The sequence below is a fragment of the Trachurus japonicus genome, chromosome 7, assembly GCF_045865225.1.
Source record: "Trachurus japonicus isolate A0001 chromosome 7, Traja_1.0".
NCBI classification, from domain to species: Eukaryota; Metazoa; Chordata; class Actinopteri; order Carangiformes; family Carangidae; genus Trachurus; species Trachurus japonicus.
The window spans coordinates 12,281,029-12,301,251 of record NC_140913.1 but is presented as its reverse complement, the minus strand read 5'-3'; the positions used below and the strand labels follow the sequence as shown (position 1 = coordinate 12,301,251).

Sequence of the window (20,223 nt, the reverse complement as noted above, 5' to 3'; positions counted from 1 at the left end):
ATGGTTGCTGCTGGTGGTGGGTGGGTGGGGGGGGGGGGGGGGGGGAGCAGCAGAGTGTGAGTGTTTTTGTGTGTGCTGTATGTCAGCTCCGTTGAGAAATTCCAAATCCTATCTGAAGTCTTTTTTAATTCAAAACAAAACAGCCAAGCCTCTCTTCCACCTGTGTTCTCATCTCTCATGTGCTCTTATAACATCAAAAGTCACGGCGTGTGGTTTGGGGATGAGTAGACCAGAGAAATAATGAACGACGGAACAATGATGATACCGCTATCTCTGAAATGTAGCCCCGTCGATTAGCTCAGCTGCATCCCTCTGGGGCCCGGTCACTGCATTAGAATGTGTTAGATAGAAAAGCCAGACCTGTAGACAGAAATGTGTCTTTTCTTTTCTTTTTTTTGGAGCAACTCAATTACTGTGCCCCTACCCCTGGGAAGCCTCTGAATCTCACCAAAACTAAAAACCCATTTCTCTCTCTTTCTTTTTTTTTTTATCTCTTTCAGACAAACCTCCTCACTTCACACCGGCCCAGCCTCCTGATGGTAAGTCCTCTATGGTTTCTCTCCGCTGTCCTTCACTGACCACTGGCGTTTAGTGGGGGGCCTGCAAATAATGACCTCAGACGGCCATGGGCGCCTTTGAAGCAGGCAGCTGCTGTCCGTGTGCAGCGGCAGATTTGGCTTCCATGCTTTTTTTTTGTTTCCACACTGTTGGTATGACAGGCACGTGGCCAGGTCTGCTCAGGGCTTTGATGTGAGAGGGATCTTTTGATGACTTGATTTGATCTGCTCCACACAGCTAGTTGGGCTGATGTTCAATACCTGTTAACTGCAGCAGGATTCACATCTTTCTGATGGGCTCTAATAGGATAATATCCCTCCATGTCCCTGAGTGATCTGCATTGCTTAAGACTGCTGGATGTTCCTAGACCACGGCCACAGAGCTGCACCATCACCTCAAGTTGTTATCCACATGTACCTTGTCCAACGCAACACGTAGAAATCGCCGCAACGCAATGCATTGTTTCACTTGTGTTTTTTTGGGCCGGCAACATTAGCCGTTAATTAAAAAAAGTAACAGTTTATTTCCAAAACGGTGGATCTCTGCAAGCTTTAATTGGAGGAAAACAGCTGGTTTTCAAGCTGCTATCATGAATATTTATCAGAGGCAGCACAGCGAGGCAGTGTTTGATAGACTTTGGTGTTGTACTTCCTTACTGCACAGACATCGAGCCAGGGATGGACTCCTACTAGCTTCTAAAGGTGTTGTCTAATCCCGCTCGTGTGACAGCTACAAAGCCAGAGGTTTGGTGGGAGACAACACAAGGAGAGAAAATACTTCTAATGATCCCTGCCAGCCAGCTGATGCCAGAGGACATGCCAGATGACAAAAGGCCACAGTGGGGGCTTGCTTACTCTGTTTCTGATAATTGCTCCATAGGCCGGCTTGTTTGGAACAGTGGTAAAAAAGTGTCAAATTAGAGGTGGGTTTATTATGATGGTATGGCGGAGTCGGGACAATAGGCCGTTTGCTGTTGATGTGAAATGGCTGTGCCGTTTTGGCTCCAGCAAATAATTGTGCTTGATTGGAGAGTTTCTCAACTTGGCCCTCACCTCTGTACCTGAGGAGAGAGCGAGTGAGTTTTGTGTTACTTCCCCTTTTTGTGCCTCATCACAAAACTCAGTAGATTGAATTGCAGCTGGCACACTTTACAGCAGCTATTTGTTTTTGTTTTAATGACAGATGAAATTGACTTGTCAAATCATTATTTCTCACGGAGAGGCCTCTATTTGTATATTTCTGAAGCGAATGTTGCCATAAAAATTTGCCTCTCCACCAGGAAAATGAGAAACAGTTGCAGGCAGCGAGGCGGCCCATTTCTGTCCTCCATTGAATTTCCCTCTACAAAAGAAATAACGCCCTGCTTATCGATTGAGCCACTCATTTCCCATGTATTAAAGTTTTTGCTGTGCGAGGGGCACAGTTTGTTTCTGCACTAGTCAACCGTTTAAAAGCTGCCGCTAACCCTTAATTACATTTCCAATAGTTTTGTAGGCTTTCCATCAGCAGCCTATGCTGTTTTAATATGCCAAGGAAAACAAAAAGTAAAGCCTCCAATCAGCGGGGGTAAGCCTGCCCTGTGGGACGCACTTTCTCTGGGTCATTCAACACTGGAGAGATTAGTGAGACAATTAGAGTTGGCCCAAATACGACAGTAGGCCACTTGTTGGAAATGTATAGTTTTAGTAGTGGTGGAGGGGCAATTTAGAAGATGTTGTAGACCAGCGGAGGGCTGATATAGCTCTGCCATTAGTCAAATCTGCTCCAAAGAGCGCCGAGCTCTTTCTACTGAACTTGTCCTCAGTGCCAAGGACGCTCGGCTCTCCAGTACTTAATTACAGGAAATCACAGACAAGATACCAAGGAGTCTGCATTTTTAAACAGCCTAGCTTGTCTCTGAACTGCCATTGATGAAACGTCCTTATTAGCACGAGGAGGATTCTGCAGAAACTAAAGGAATTTGTTCTGCAAATGAGACTGAGAGAATCTTGGGAGTTGGATGGAGGGAGGGAAAAAAAAATGCAGGTTCGGCACAACATAAGCAGGGCTCTTAGATGATATTTATGGTGAGCGCCACCCGCAAATAGCTGACGAACCCTCCCCAATGAATGGCCTATAATCACCAGTCAAAAAAAGTGACAAAAGTCACAAAGCAGCCTTTAATTAGGCTATTTCTTTGAAAGCTCAAAGCTGCAGTTGCTTGGCTCAGACTGCACTCATTATTGCCTGTCGTCTCCTGATAATAAGACAGTTGTTGCGTGTTTGGCCAAAGCAGAAAAAAAAAAGAAAAAAAAACTCAGAGAATTTGCAGCTTGAGGGATTAGCATTGGACTCTGGAAGAGGGGTCGACCATGAGAAACACTCAATGAACGAGGCTTGTGGCCCCCCACAGTTGTCAGTGTCCACATCCAGTGAAAACACTGTTTGTCCTCTCTCAAAGGACAAAGGAAGGAGGCAGTAGTCATATCAGATACAATCTCATTTCTGTCATTTACTGTATTTTCGTAGAGATGTAACAGGGATTTGTTTTAAACCAGGAATTGATCTTGTGGGATTTAAAACAAATCTGTTGTAACTGAACAAGGACAAATAAAAAAAAGATTCACCTCTTGAGTTCTCTCTCAAGGTCTTTGGGCTGAGAAGAAAATAAGGTGTAGATGACTCCCTGAAGGCATCCTTCATTTCATCCTATTTCAACCTCTTGGGGAAAAAAAAAACACAGTGGCCAGACAAGATTCAAAATAGGCCAGTGACGGAAAAGAATGGAAGTGTAATGGAAGAGCAGAGCCTCAGACAGTTCAGAGGTCTCCTGTGACTGTAGGCGTCTCTACGACAACCTGCCTGGCAGGAGCCCATTCGCTGCGATTCCTTCGCTTTCGCATTTGTCACTGACAGCGTTTCCCCAGTGGATGCTCCTCACTGCCAGACAAAATAAACTCCTGGACTGAAATGTGATCTGATCTAAGATGCTGGGACACCTGAAAAAAGTGCTAGCGAGCTTACTTACACTTTGAGAGCACGAGCACTTCCTAAAGAACTGACATAACTCTTTGTTAGCTCTGGGAGAATACTGTTACTAAGCGCTCCAAACCCATTACCCCCTTAGATGGGGCAGGGGGAAAAAAAAAAACCACACACACACACACAAACACACATTCATACACATACACATACACACACACACAGGGCGCCCGTGTAATTTATTCCGCCGGAGCCTTTCCCTGTGTTCTTGACAATAAGCCTGACTCTGAGAGAGGCAGAATTAATTATGACTCCTCGGCCTATCTTAATTAAATCTTTTCACATCATAGATTTCACACAACAGAGGCAAAATATCTACCTCATCTTTGGGCCGGGGCGGGGGTACAGCCTGAGAATGTCTCACATCAAGATATCAAAGGTACACTGTAAAGTTGCCTCTCCAGGATTACGATTTCACAGAAGAGTTGTCATGTCCGGCTTTTAACAGAGAGCAGCTTGTTATCCCGCTATTGTGGAGGCTGGTGGGGTGGGGATGGGGGGGGATGCGGAGCAGAGCGGGCTCCAGGCAGCCTTGACTTTATCAACGCAAAGTTTGTTGCCCTTTTTAAAGTACACAGAGCTTTCAAAACGGCACAGCTGAACTCTGCATCCTAACCTTGGTGCTGTGATAGCGTGTCTCATCCTGCGTCTGTGTGGACTCAGCAGATGCTTTTGTGAAGGAGTCAGTAAGTAGGATTTTTTTTTCTTTTTTTTTCATAAACGAAGGTCAAAGGCAAAGGCGAAGGAATTAGCAAAGTCCCATCAACCCCCCACATCTCACCATCCGTCTTTGACAGCGTTTCCCACTCGCCTCACCTCACCTCAGCTCACCCGCCATCGATCTGCCAGGGTCGGTTAGAAGCAGCCGTCCAAAGAGAGACAAAAACAAAAAAATATTAACCAGAAAAGAGAGCGAGCCAGTGCTGTAAAGTGCACTGCTATTTGCTTTTGATTCCCTGTGACACAAGAGTAATTGTTTACACAAGTTAGTGATGCGGGGTTTGCTTTGAGACGTCCCTGAGCCGCGGAGAGAGACCCCACGCTGACTGTTGATGCGGGTTATTCCAGGACCTCGCGAGGATCAGCAGCTCTTTGATGCGGACGCTGAGATATCTGTGGCTGTGATCAGGAAGCTGTGGGCCAGAAACCCTGATAGCCACGTCCGATTTCGTGGCATTAATCCTGTCTGTTTTTACAGACAGAGGCCGTGCGGAGGTGTGATTGCCATCCACATCTCACGGCTTCAATCAGCTTTTTAAATGTCCACCTGTTTCCAGATAAATGTTAAAAAGCCAGAATGCAAATCGATACATTTTTCAGCATGTGGTTTTTTTAGCACAGCCTTTGACTCCTATTTGAATCATGAATATACAATCGTACCTCCACAGTGATGAAAGCTTCCAGTGATGGCAGCATTGGGATTGGTAACTTTTTTATTTTGCCTCGTTAGCAGCGCAGTAAAAATGATCCAAATTTTGAACGACTGATTTCTCTCTCTCTCTCTCTCTCTCACGGCAGAGCAAGAGATTAAAACAATGAAATAGAGCAAATGTTCAATATGCTGACTCTCTGAAAGAAAATGGAAGGAATGAGTGTATCAGGATAAACAACCCCCCCCCTCCCAACAGTATGAATCCATGGGAGCTAATTAATAGTTTCTAGCTGCTTATCGAAGCCCTTATCGCTCAGCACGACGGTGCAGAGGGATGGTTGAAAGCACAGCCCTTCTCAGCTCTTTGTCATATATTGGATGTAATTAGCATGCAGATTGGCCTAATGTCGCTTTAAATGGGCTCTCTATGTTCTTCGCATGTTGATGGCGACGGCAGCCGCTCAGCACCGGGGGGAAATAGGCTGTGTGGCTTCATTCCTTCTCATTAACACAGCAGCAAGTTATTTCAAAATAGGGACTCGTCCTCATCCACTTTAAGCCGTGATGGGCAGGCTCTAATTTAATTGTTGGGTGGCGATGTCAGAAAATAACCACACTGGGAAGTGTAACCGGTGCGTCAAATTTCATTGTCAGGTTATTAATTAGAGGAAAATAAGTGGCTTGCCGTGTCAACGTGTTGCCGAACAATATTGCGCCGTGATATCCTGCTATTAGTGGAGTCCTGCATCGCAGTCAGTGTTTTCCTTATTAAGAAGGAGTTGAAGTTAATGGAGCATTTTGCTGGGAGCCGACAGTATCCACAGCGTTGCACAGAGTCTGTACGTGTCTCAGTTTTCTGCAGGGAAGCAGAAGGTTTCTGTGAGAGTCAGGCATCTGCAGTTCAGTGCTCTCTTGGCCTCTCTCGTTCTGTCAGACACACACACACACACACAAACGTACACACGCACACACACTGTCTCTTGAACATTTCACCCCTTGCTTCTTGTTTTTCTTCACTCAGCCAGAAACATTGTTTACAGATTGCACGAACACACATACACATGTTACAGAGCCCCTAACATCCAATTTTACAGTTTGTATCAACTTTTTTTCTGTGTCCCAGTTGAGAATGTGTGATGAATTTGTTGTTTTGTGTGCGTCTGTGTGTGTGTGTGTGTGTGTGTGTGTGTGTGTTCCTTGGGGGCTCACATAGAGCAGGAAACTATCAATTCTGTACTCCCACCTTTAACCTGACCCCGGCACACACACAAATTCTCAAATTTCAAGTGATGATATTGATTGTTTTCCACACCAATGCATTTATTGGTGGTTGTCGTGGCAACCAGTTGTGGACCAATCCAGCGAAGTCACAGTAGAGCCTCGTGCCTCCATCCTGGTGAACATTTTATTCCTAATTCACTGCTTGTTCTGTGACTCCATCTGCAACGAGCACAGAAAAACACAACCCCTTGTTAACAAGCACACACACACACACACACACACACACACACACACACAGTGGGTCGCTCCTCTGGACCTGACGTCAACCAGAATGTGTGCGTGTGTGTGTGTTGAATATATGTGAGACGCTCCACTGGACACAATTACAACACACTGACACATGGTGCAGCAGCATGTCAGCGACACCATTTACACCCTGCTAGTTTTAAATTTTCTTTTTTTTCCAGTCGCAATCACACACACACACATACACCCACCAGCAGCCGGAAAGAGGGGGATTTCATCACGTTGTGCTGTGGGTTGTGTGTATGTGTCTGTGTAGCATGCTGATCGCTGCCCTGTCACCGAGCTTTAATAAGATTTATGCTCGCAGAGAGCGAGGCAGAGGGCAGCAGCTATTGAGACAAAGAGAGAAACAAAGAGAAAAAGACTGTAAATCAGTATGATTTCAATGTCTCTGCTCAGCCCTCTCCCTCTGTGTAAAGAAACTCAGAAATGCAGATAATATACTGTATATATTACATATTGTAGCCTGGGGAGTGAAGGGAGACAATATATTATATGCTTCAGCGTGACACAGTGCGAGTCAGGGACATTGTGGAGGGTAAAGTTTATCTACTTGTCAAAGTCTAAAATACTATTTATGCATGTTCCTACAGGGCATTTCTGCAGTTTGTACTCTGCGCCTGTATCTGTAAGTTGTAGAATTGCCGGTTTAGCCCTGCAGTGGTCAGTGAGTTCATCTGTGACAGGAAAACTTACTGACTTCTGACCGTGTCCTGAAGCCGGCACACAAGAGACACACACACAAAAAAAAACTTTTCTCAGATGTGCACTTCACCTCTGAAATGTTATTTCACATAATCTGCCTCCTCTCTGAATTACACACTGAGTCGTTTTTCCATAACAGTTCTTCACAATCTATCCATTCACAACCTTTTAATGATCTGCATACTGAATATAAAACCCCACTTAAATGACATACAGGGTTATGTCTATGGAAATGAATGAATACATACATCTAGTGTAAGCAAGCAATGCAATAAATGTCACATCTAATGATAATGTCTTGTGCATAAAGACAAACAAACCACTAGAACTAAACGGTATGAGTGATGCAACGATAAGTGGTAGATGATCCATCCTCTTATCGGCACAGAGCTCTCTTCACTATTACAATACATTGCACCTTCATAAACAAGACAAATAAGTTTAATCGGCTTGTCAGTTCAGTCACCTCAGTTCTTCAGCTGCAACAATGTTCACCTCTGTGAACTGTACAGGCTGTAAAAGCCACTAGTCATGCCTCATAAATTCTGAAATTAGGAGATTTATACATGGGATAATGTACACCGATCACTGCACACATGTGTTTCCACATGTGTGCACAGTGTCCATGCCTGTATAGGTACAATAAGGACGCTGAGTTATAAATTTTGGGTGACCTGAGCTGATGAGAAAATTTATGTCACACAGACCCTTGTGACTACACTGATACGGAAAATATAATTTGGGCTTAAGTAGTCAGCATTCAGGCCATGGAGATAACCAGCCATTCAATTTAAAAAAATAAAATTCAGCACAGAGGCTGAGAACTTCCTTCGTCGCTGTCTGCCTCTCTGTCTCTCTGTCTCTCTGTCTCTCTGTCTGTAAACAGCTACATGATGAATTTTGTGCACTGGGGCTGAAATGAGCCGGCTTTGTGTGTGTACAGTGTTTTGTTCACTCCCCCTGCATTTAATTCATCATTATATTGCATCACCCACAGTTTTTTTTTCATTTGCCATACACCTCAGCGAATGTGTGTGTGTGTGCATGGGAACAAATAAAGAGTGTGCTTAGTATTCCAACAACCTCGTGTGTCTGCCTGCTCACTGATTTCCATAACGAGAGAGAGAGAGGGATAGAGAAATGGAAGTGGAATAAAGAACAAGGGATAGTACGACCAATTTAGCTGTTGTGTTTCTTTTCTTTTTTTTTTTTTACCCCAAGTGGGAAGTTAAGGTGTTGTATTGGCTGCACAAAGCAGATGAACATACAGTCAAAGTTATTGGCACTCCATGAATTTCAAATACATATTTCAGAATATCTTTTGGAAATAAATGCGAATGAATCAATTTTGTTTCATCAGAATATTTGAATAAAAAGACCCCTGAACAATAGGAAAAAAAACTTGCATACTAGTGAAATTTTACAAACCACAGGCACAGTTATCAACATCCTTCATGGATATTTGACTGCAGCAGCAGCAGCTCTGAATGTTTCTTGTAGCAGCTTCTTGCACCTTCTTGCTCCTGCCACTCCTTCACTGCTGGCTGTTCACGCTCTTTTAACTTTGCTAAATGCCTTTTTTTTTCTTTTTTCTTTTTTTGCAGATGGTAGATTTCAGTTCTCTCCTAAAAGTTTTGAATGGAATTTAGGTCAGGACTCATTGCTGACCATTTTAAAACACTCCATCTTTCCCTTTTCAACCATTCTTTTGTGCTGCTGGATGTGAGTTCTGGGGTCGTTGTCCTGCTGAAACACCCGAGACCTTTTGCCTCAGGCCCAGTTTCCTGACACTGGGTAACACATTTCGCTCTGAAATACCTTGGTAATCTTCTGATTTCATCATCCCTTTGATACATTGAATACCTCCAGTACCAGAGGCAACAAAGCAGCCCCGCAGCATGATAGAAGCCTCCACCATGTTTCACTGTAGGTAGGATGTTCTTTTCCTTTCATCGCCGATACACAAACTGATGCGTTGCATTCCCAGAGAGCTCTGCTTTGGTTTCATCTCTCCACAGAACATAATCCCAGAAAGACAGCGGTTTATCTATCAAAACTTTTTGTGAATGCTTCTCTGGTCTTTCCGTCAGTCGCAGAGTCCCTCTTGGACTTCACCTACAGAGTCTGACTTGGTTCAGTGTGTGAGGTGCAGACTGACACCAGCACTACACGCTGCTGCAGGTCGACCTGAAGCCTTTTACTGTAGACGTCATGTGTGCTGTTTTCTGCACAACCGTGACAGACTCATTGAGTTTCCTTTTAGCGCTGCTTCCCGAAGCATCCTCACTGATTTAGAAGTGTGAAACCTCTTGTTAACATTAACATCTGATGAAACAGGGTTTTCTCTATCTATGGTGGTTGCCCTCTAGCCTTTGGGATTATGTTTTTTAATAATGGCATTCCTGATGCTCTCAGACAAGCAACAGGGGAAAAAAAGAGAAACAGAAAACAACTGCCTCCTTTTCATCTAGTAAAACCAACATTTAGTGGTTAGTTCAGGTCATGTGAACACTGAAAATGAACCACAGGTGGGTTTATTACTGTATAATGTTATTTGGCCATTTATGCATTTATTAGACAGGACATTATGGGGTGACAGGAAATGAGATGAGATGAGGATTATGCAGCACAGACTGTAGCCCTTTTGTTTTCTTATTTAACTTTTTTAATCCATGCCAACAGTTGTGTATAGCACTCATTTTATGTTTCTATTTTTCAAAATAGGTAGGGTCTAAATTCTGTCCTTTAAAAACCAGCGCTTCTAATCATTCTGTATGTGTCTACTCTGTGATTTGGATATTTGAAGAGGCTAATTGTGTGTGTCAATAGTTAAATTATCCACATTCAGACAATGTGCTGAGCACAAAAACAGAAAATCTTGCGATAAATGTCAAAAGGTTTCCCATAATAATCCAACAGGTAGGCCGCTGTGTGTCTGTGTGTTCTCAGCAGAGCTTGTTTTTTCCATGGGAGCCTCATGCACCCCAGTACACTCTGTAACTCCGTAATTAGGGGTTGGTGTCACTGAAGGCGAACGCTGTGTGCAACTGTGGTGTGTATGTGTATAGGTGTGTGTGTGGCTGAAACGGCTGCATTTACTGGAAGCAGATTGGTCTAGGTTTTTAAGGTCAGGGACAAAGTTTACCCACAAAAACAATCTTCAAGTAATACGATTTAAAAATATGGGTTCAGTGCTGTTAGTACAATTGAATTTTTCGAAGAGTTAGGTGAGTAAGCGAGTTGTTATGAAAAGATGCTGTAGATTGCATTATCGGAAAAGTAGTTGTTTTGTCCCATTGAATTGTGAATCCATTTCTTGTTATCCCTGAACTTTAAGCTAGTGCAGCAATAAATAGGATCACTTTAAAGAAGAAAATTTCTTCTTATAAGACACTCAGTGACATTTCTTTCTTTTCTTAGGACACATTTGTTGTCCTCCAGTGTTCAGAACGCACTCCAGTAAATCTGTTTCCAGCTCAGAGTGAGGTGTTTTATGTATGTGTCTTATTTGAAATGTGGGTTGTGTATCAAATGACTGCAAAGCATTGAAATTCATTGAGTCTTATCCCTGCACACCTGCACTCAGCACATGCTGCACACATGTGGCATTTCATTGAGAGTGAGCTCATGTCTCTCGCTGTCTTTCTCTTGCACACACACACACACACACACACACACACACACACACACACACACACACACACACACACACACATCGTGTAGGAAACAAGGCATCCAGTGTGAGTCCCTCCACATGTGATGTCTATTAGCTGTGACATTTCCCACTGGTGTCAGGCAGCTCTTATCTCCCACAGCTGTCTCCTGTCACTACACTGCAAAACTTCATTGTACAATAACAAGTCAGCTGTTATTGAGAACATCTCCTCAATGGGTTGACACATTTTGTCCTTAATTTTCTGTCTCTTTTTGTTTAACTGTTGCTCATTTTTCCTGAATGAAATGACGGATCACTCCACCTCCACTTCATCAAGATGTTTCAGCTTGATTCAAGGACATGATTGTGAGTGGCGGTACTCGAAATTCTTGCTTTTTAGATGTCTGATAGGTGGAATCAGCTGTTTAATCATCTGTAATGTTGACGGAATTAACATTTTACAGACTCCACACTTGAACTTTTTTTCTTTTCATTAGCGCGCATTCCTCCTCGTAATCCCTCTGCTCTCTGTATCCTCTCTTTATTATACTTCCTCTAAAAGCAACACACAGACACGTTACTAACATACACAGACTAAATAAACTACAATCTTCACTCGCATTACAGCCCGACAGCTGTTGTAGGAGAACAAACTTGCTGGAGCTGTGGTTCAGGAGTTCACGGGTGATCTGGAAGTGTGTGGGTGGAAGGAAGGCTTAGTTTAGGTGGACGGTGATATGTAAAACTTTTGTTTCCAACCTGGGTAGCACAGGGCCATAAGACAAGAGGAGGAAAAAGTTTGTTGTTTGTCTGGTATAAATGCATTTTTAATTTCTGAACTTTTCCCTGATATTTTCTTTCTGGCCCTTTGCCTTTTGAAAAAGGTAATAATTTTACCTCTTGTGATGAGAGGTTGCAAAGTCAACATGGTTTTGTATTGGGGCTTTGAAAGCAAAAAAAAGAAAACAAACAAACCAGAAAAAGCTGCTTATGTAAAATATTGAGCATAACATGGCAAAGAAGCAGGAAGAGAAAAAGCAGGTGGAAGCAAAAGGGGAGGGAAAGAACAACAGGGGGACAAAGAGTGAGAAGAAATGGAAGGAAATGAGTAAAGAAAATAGAGGTGGGAAGGGAGGTGTGAGGAGGGAGGGAGCTGGAGGGAAAGAAAGAGACGACTCAAACAGAACCTCCTCTGGTTTTTTGTTAGAACCTGAAACAAATGTTTTTATTTGCAACATTTCATTACTAGACCTTCATCAGGCAAACAGTTTGTTCACAATGACAGGGCGTTTTAAAAAAGGAAGAGGTTACACACATGTAGCCCATTGTCATCATGATGTCAGAGTTTCAATCAACTCAATGACATGATGGTAAAGGTGTTGGACATTTTGCCCTCCTACTGTTGAAAATAGATGTGCAAACTGTTTTTTTTTCTCCAAGATATGTTCAGATATTGGCCTCAACTGATTTGTCTTCAAATTATCTCCTCCTCCTTCCTCCTCCCTCCCTCCTCCTCCTCTCTCCCTCAGAAATCCCTTTCACTTTGCCCCAGTGCTGAGGGATTGTTAGCCCGGGGGAAGGACTTATCACCGCGTGGGTGTGTGAGCAACTGTGTGTGTTCATCAGTAGCAGATAGAGAAATTTAATTAAAACAGGTTGGTCCAATCGCTGCCTCTCCGGTGTACTGCTCACAGCACACTATAGAGTGGCCCCACAATGCATTGCTCCATCAGCGCCACAGCTTTTTTCTTTTTTTTTTTTTTAATACGTGATCAAAAATCGGTTCAATCAGGTCAATAAATCACCGCGGGGCTCGAAAATCAACATTGCCCACGTGAACTGCCCGTCGGTGTGTTTCTTCAGTCTGGCGGTCAGACACGGCATGTGGTCAATGTGTTCACGCCCCTCCCTGGAGGCCGGAGTTTAATTCAGAGACTCATAGCCATGTGACACATATCAGTCCCCCCGAGAGGCAATACGTTTCCTCTTCTTCAAAATGAGACTTTTATGTGCGAGCAGCAACACGAAAGGAGAAAAAGGAGAGAAAAAAAAGAATGTGCAATTACCTCAGCGCCATGCTGGGTTCATCTGATGCCATGCTACGATTCAATCATTTTCCCCACCCCCCTGACTAGTTCCATTATTGCTGAGAGGAACAGGGATTGGTTTGGGTGATGATGTGAAGCTCCCTATTTTTGTCTTTCAATCAGATAACGGAGTTTTTCAGTATTTCTGGACTCCTCGTCTATCCTGTCTGGAGTGGCTCTGAACGGGAGCTGGTAGAGGTTGCAGCCGGGTTCACTGCTCCTGTAAGACAGACGCACAGGTCAGGAGCTGCTACAGGGAGACAGGGCAGTGAGGCAGGGGCAGATGGCAGCCAACACACACACACAAACACACACACACACATGCACACACGCAGTTTCTGCTCCTGGGGCAGTGTTAGATTGGTCACAGTAGTCCTCCTGCAAGAGATGAGATATGGTGTTGGAGATAGAAAGTGGCTAGCTTCAGGGACTGAGCACATGGACACACACACACATACATGCTACATGCTTACGTTTGAACACACACACACACACATGAACAACACACGGTCATTATTATGCGCCAGCACACCCTCTAGCCAAAGCAGGTAAACAAACAGGGATGGGTGTTTGTCAAAGGATGCGCCATAAAGCCAACGTTAAGTAGGAGATGATATCTTGTCTTTTTTCCTGCTGCTCACTGATCAAATACATTTTTCATGCAAACTTCCACCAGTTCCAAAGTGGGCTTTTTGCTGTATACACTAGCGCATATGGAGTAAACACTGATACACGGTGAATGATGTTCTTCCAGGCCTGTTCAGTGAGAGGTCTGAGGATCTGTGGATGGATCCCCACTGACTCTCCATGAAGCTAAATTTTGCACACAGCCATACATATTTAACTTTCTCAGAGGCAGCTTTGGGAAAGTTTTTAATTTTTTAAAAGTCACATTGCACATCATTTTCATATAAATTCATCTGTGCTTTGCTGCTGCCGACTGAAGTCCATTGATGTAACTCTGTGAATTATTCAGTCTGTGTCCGACCATCAGAGGTTTTCAACATATGTTCTAAACACGTGGGGAAACGTCCGCTGTCGTGGTAGAAAGTGATGTGTTTTACATGTAGCTTATCTGGAACAAAGAGACCAACTGGGTATTTCATACTCAACTCCAACATGAGGCTCCAGCATCAACAGCGTTTTCTAGTAGAGAAGAACAAAGCCTGAGAAAGATTCAACAACAGAACATAAAGGGAAAAGACCTGTCAGTGCCGCCTACATGAGACATGAAGGTGATGTCTTTTAATTGCAATATAAGAGCAAAATAAATGTTAACAGTGAATTAACATAACATACTGTATGCAACTCTCCATTTTCAATATTTAAAACTTAATTTTCAGAAAATACAGTGTATTTACAATCCAGTGTGTTTGTGTTCTGTGATTGCTGCCCAATGAGATGTTGTTTCTAGCACAGATTTGCATACACACAGTCAAAGGATTCACAGGAAGAAGAGTTTGTTGTTACTGTGTTAAACAACACTGTTGATTTATTTTAGTTTTATCCATTCAAACAATGTGATGCAATTGATTGTATTCACATCTTCTGCCTGTGGAGCATCTGTGTCCTGTCATGTGTTGGATGGATCACTAGAAAATGGGTTAGCAGCCAGTAACCAGACATTTTATTTCATTTTAGTCTCTATGGGACGCTGAGCAGGCTGTCTACAGTGAGTTAGTTCAGTTACTTCCAAACTATGATGTCAGGTACTAACTTTAAGAAGCACTAAAACGGAGACTTTCAGAAATTCTACTGGTCATGTTTTATTTTGAAAACCACAGTGGATGGGCAAAAAAGTGGAGACCTCTGGAAACAGCAACTCAGACACCCACGGTCGCTCCCTGCTTGGGTCTTATCAGCCTCGACTACCAGTGGTGGAAGGAACATAACAAGTTACTGACCTTGTTATTTTTGCTAGCTGCTGTTGTTGTTGTATTGTTACAGTTGCTGCTGAAGTCGCTGTAGTTTCAGACGTGATTGTGGATGGAGACGATTTTGTTATGGAGGTGGAAAGCCTGATTGGATGGTTTTTGTTTCAAAAACACTAATTTGACCCACCATGAAAATACTGATTGGTTTAGCTTTAATGTTCATTCCTCTAAACTTGGCAGGAAATGAAACAACTGGAGGAACTTGGGCAGAGTAGTTTGGGCATTATTTAAAGTTAATTGGTATGAAGGTTTGCAGAAAGCCCAACTTACATAAATCCTGTCTTCTTAATGATCTCGACCGTTTCTATCACTGAACACATTATGCTAATGGACGGAGTCAAGGCCTGCTCTGTCAAAGAGCCGCTGCTGCTTTTAGAGGGAGTGTTCAGGTTCATCAAGTTTTAATGAGCTGGGAGAGAAATCAGCAGAGACACTGCACACTTGACTTTATCCCAGCACACTCCTCTGAACCATGTGCAGAACACAGGTACAGCAGAGCTGTCAGTGGTGTGAATTTTTATCAGCCCCCCGTTTTTATTACGGAAACAGGCTTTCAATCTAGATTAAACATAGCTAATATTGCACATAATGAAAAACAGGATTATCACACTAATGCTTTTTGCCTCCTTAAAAAAGAGGGAGAGACTTAGTTGTGCAGATGGGAGATAAAAGCTCTCTACAAGTAACCTCTGCAGTCTTCTCCTCTCTTTTGTTTTGAATCATTTTTATTTTTTCTTCGACTGTTATTTCTCTGGGGAAAATGGAGATGCACTGAGAAAAGTAAAAGATATATACTTGCAAATGCATTCACACATCCTCGCCTAAATATTTAAAATGTTTTTGTTTGTACATGGAAACCATGTTACATTTTTTGTATGGACAAGTGCAACACAGATGAAGTTATTACTCTTTTATTGGCCGAGGCTGCTTAGATGAGCCAGACCTGATCACATGCATCAAAGCATTCTTACATCTCACAGTAGTTTTGGTGCGAGAAGAGAGTGAAGATGAGAGCCGAGCGAATACAGAACATCAACAATAAAAGTGATTAACAGGTGAAAATATCATGATAAATCCAGCTCACTGCTGCTCTGATTGACGGGCTTAGGTTCATAGATTGTTATCACATCGTTTTGGACAGAATGTGATCAGATACAGATCAAATTCCTGTTTGTATCGGTTAAAAGCTGATAAGCTGTTTAATGCCAGATCAAATCAGGACTTAGCTCAAAGCTTTTTTTCTAACTCGACAAGATTTAAACTTCATTAGAAACCACGCTGTGGGTGCAGATGGTACAACTTTTAAATGGAGTTCAGTACTTCTTTGTCTTTTTCTTTCTTCAGTTATGTGAAAAAAACCTCAAGGTTTTTTATCTTACAATTTCTTTTCTGTGATACAAATACATAATCAGGTTCCATCTGTAATTGGTCAGTAGTGACATAACAAAAGTACCACACTTCATGACAAGTGAGTCACCTCCTACACAACTGAACCCACTGAGATACAGCAGAGAGCTTCAGGAGGAAGACAGCAGGTGGACCTTGGGGTCTCCAGGTTCAGAATGAACTTTCTTGCCCTTGCTGTTGCAGTTTCAATAACCTTGTTTTCCTTAGCTGCTCGGTGGAGCCTCCTTGTCTTGAAGGTGATGTCACACCTATGTACTGTAACCTGTGCGACCTGACTCTGCTGTTGATGCTGATGGAAGAAGTTTCATACAAATCTGAGTAGAGTTCTTCTCCAATGTGTCGAGACTTCTTGAACATTGCAGATGGGGGTAACATATGCAACACACATTATGACACCAAGATGCTTCATTTTGCTTACAGTGTTGAAGTGTTCCTCCTGCAGGAAATTTCTCTTTGACACCAGCGATGCAGTCGCATCCTAATTAAGAGCAAAACGACATAGGAGTTGATGTCAGTCAGTGTGACTGTGTTTCACACCTCTGTGAATGCGGCAGCTTAATGCTCCGCCGCCGCGTAGCGAAGACCTTTATCCAGCTTTACTTACTGTGAATGCAAACATGTGCAGGCCCAGGTGGGAAGTGAAGCCATAACTCAGGCTGCGACGTCTCACTGCGCTGTGCACTCGGTCGCCCCGATTCTTAAAGAGATATATTACACTCTTTAAAGTACATACAGCATGAACTGCAGCAGGATGGTTACGATCAGAGGCAGCGTCAGTGAGCAGAATCGAAAGTGAGGATCACGATTCCTCTGCACCCCATGCGTCGAGGAACATACACAGCGCACAGACCGAGCCCCACGCGCCATCTGCATTCACAGTTTGAGGTTGTGCCATGTGGTCGAATGTGCAGAGACTCACAAGAATCAGTAGGAAAAGGGAAAAAAAAAAATCCAAACATTTCATAGCGTATTCTTCACAGAGATGCAACTTTAAACCTTTAGGGGGAGACGAGGCACTAATTGGAGCTCTTTGTAATGTAATTACACCTCCACTTATTGTAATAAAAAATAATTCTCTTGGTCCTATTTACCATGTCGGCATTGTTACAATTATAAGTAATTGGGTGAAGACGCAAGAAGCTTAACTCCACTGCGGACATTAAACCTCGTCTAAACATAAATAAGCATATTGCACATGCATAAATTATACTCGCTCTCATTCTTCCTCTCCTACTCCTCTCCCTGTGGCACCTATACAGAACCCCACAGGGTGAAATGGCAGTGCACAGTGTAGTATTGAGTTAGCGCCCGTGAGAAAACCAAAGCCCTCTGCAGTATAGAGACTAAATTTTTCAGCTCGAAATGTGTGTCCCCTCAAATATCCTCACAGGCCTCTCAACATTTTCCTTAGTTTCATTTTGTTCTTGAGGATTGGTTCAAAATATCCTCCTTGTTCTGTCACTTTTGGTTAAAGCAAAGACAAAAAAGTGAGGGGGGGCTTGTACAGTAGTTAGTGAAATGTCCAAAATTGTACTTGAATCTGCAACATGTTAAAGCCCCCCTAAACCAAAAATTTATTTTTTGAAATTATTAACATGTCAATGTAGTGTTTGGGTTCTGCTACAAGACATTTCAGCAGCAAAGTTGCTAATGCACGCCATAACTGAGAATTTTAGATTTGAAAATGCGGTTTCAAAGCCAGAGTCTGAAAAAGTTGGATTCAGTTTTTCAGCACCCAGTCAGGTTTAATACGTCATAATCCCTAGCAACCAATCCCGTTGATTTTTTTTGTGTCTCGTTTGTTGTTCACTGTGATGGTGACCCTTCACATGTACTTATACAGCTAGATGTTAAAAATGGTATTAGTGGACAATGTGGCCGAGAGCCACGTTACCGAGCAACCCGGTGGCGGTGGGCGGGCGCATGTCATGACGCATATGCATACTCATGAATATTCATATAACCTGGATAGTAGACCTGATTTTAGCCTCTTTGAGAGTTTTTTTAAACAACTTTTTTGTGGGAAAGCAATTTTAATCAAAAAATAGTAGGGCTGACCCCAAAAAATCGAAGCTTCGAAGCTTCGTTCGTTGCCATGGTAATCGATCATGAAGTCCGTGATCGATTTTTTTCTTTTCTTCCTTTTTTTCCTTTTTGACACCGGTTGTCATCGGCAATTGTTACATTAATATGAGTAGGCGACTTGGCATCCTGGAAACCTGCCAGATTTTGGAGATATGCAGTGTTTGTTAGCCATTACTTTCATTATTTCCGCAACGATCGCGCGCCCCCCCCCCGTCAGACGTTACGGTCGCGCACCCCCACCCGGCCGTCGAAGCTTTGATTAAAATCGATTTTATGCCCGCGAAGCTTCGATTACCAAAATATGATAATCGGGTCAGCCCTAAAAAATTGTCATAGCAAAGCATTTTTTAAATAAATTTTAAAATGCCTCTTTAGGGGGACTTTAAGTTATTTTGTAGCTTTTAAACCTCTGGATAGTCGTACTCAAGGATAGTCAAGGATTATTGCAGGTTTGCTCTCTGTATTGCATAAGCTAATATAGACTCTTATTGGCTCTATGTGTGTTTGAGTGTTGGTGGGGGGGCCATATGCTGCTGCCTGAGGGCCCAGTGAGGGACCACTACGGAGCAGGAAGCGCTGTTTTATTAATACCCCAGGTGTGACATCACAAGACTTTCTCTGGCCTTCATTTATTATCTCTTTCACCTCCACCGAGTCAAGGATTAATGTGTGTGTATGTGTGTGTGTGTGTGCGTCTCAGGTGTGCGTTCCTCCTCCTGCCTTTGTGTCCAACCCCTCGCAGAGTCCATCCTTGACTCTGGATCTGGTGCTCGAGGGGGAAAAATGGAGTGCGAATAAGGCAATGTTGATCAGACTATTTTTAGACAGAGTGCTGGGAAATGTATCAATTATTGAAGCCTGTGTGTGGTGTGTAAGAGTGAGTGTGTGTGAGTGTGCAGGCGGGAGGAGTTCTGAGTGAAGAGAGAATAGGTGTTAAGATTAATAATGAAGGACTGGAGTGTCAAAGAAAGAAATAAAGCGAAAAGAGGAGAAAATGATGTGAGTGGATGGATATACAGGTGGATTGTGTGTGTGTGTGTGCGTATGTATGTGTGTGTGTGTGGGTGAGGAACGTGGGGGTTGGTATTGCCTGTTTTTTTACCTGGGGTGATAATAACTCAGTCCAACAAATTTTCTGACACACCCTGACACTTGACTGGGGCTGCTTGGTTTCAGATCCGTCATCATCTCCATATTTCAAGTCGGAGTGATGAAGCGATTTCATTTGCTTTTGTCTTCTATTCATCTCTCCAATGATGTGATAAAATATCTGTTCGGTTCACAAGAGCTCTTAAATTTTTCACAATGTTTTGCTGCAGACTTGCGTTAGATGCAGCTATGAAATGCCACTGCTGTTTACAGACTGTCTGCACTCAGAGATGTGCAGTCAGAAAGTTTGAAAATGATGCAGAGCTAGATTCACACAGGGGTTGACAGATTCTTTGTATTAACTTATAAGTGAATGGAGATGGATGTGGATTACACTCTTATTCAAAGAGCCAGGCTCCCTCGTGCTTGAGAGAGTGTTTGTGTGGTTTGTGATTTACAACCCGGTCTCTGATTGGGCGGATATTATCCCTCACACTGCAGCTACACAAGAGTGATGTGTGTAAAAAAAAAAAAAAAAAAGTAGTGGACGGGCCCTTTAAGGCCACAAATTGCAACTACTTCTGCAGTAATTCATCATGAGAATGTGGCAGCAGTGCTACTTAAATATTCCTATTGATTACTCTTTTAATGTTAAATTCACTCTCAGGGAGTCAGTTAAAATTAGACTTAAACACTAATCATATCTACTATGGTGGGTTGCCAAAGCCCCAAAAGCCCCCCCAAATCTCTTAACATGAACATTACATCTCTTTGTCATTTGCT

The 20,223-nt window shown here is 43.0% G+C and overlaps 1 protein-coding gene across 3 annotated transcripts in view; it reads left to right on the top strand.

Annotated features, from left to right (window-relative positions):
• agrn (agrin) overlaps window positions 1-20,223 on the top strand; it is a 253,022-nt gene that overhangs the window by 101,292 nt on the left and 131,507 nt on the right. For all 3 annotated transcript variants that reach the window (XM_085781255.1, XM_085781254.1, XM_085781257.1), the window contains one exon: window positions 501-539. In XM_085781255.1, coding sequence (XP_085637381.1) covers window positions 501-539 — 39 coding nt within the window. The remainder of the gene's footprint in view (window positions 1-500; window positions 540-20,223) is intronic.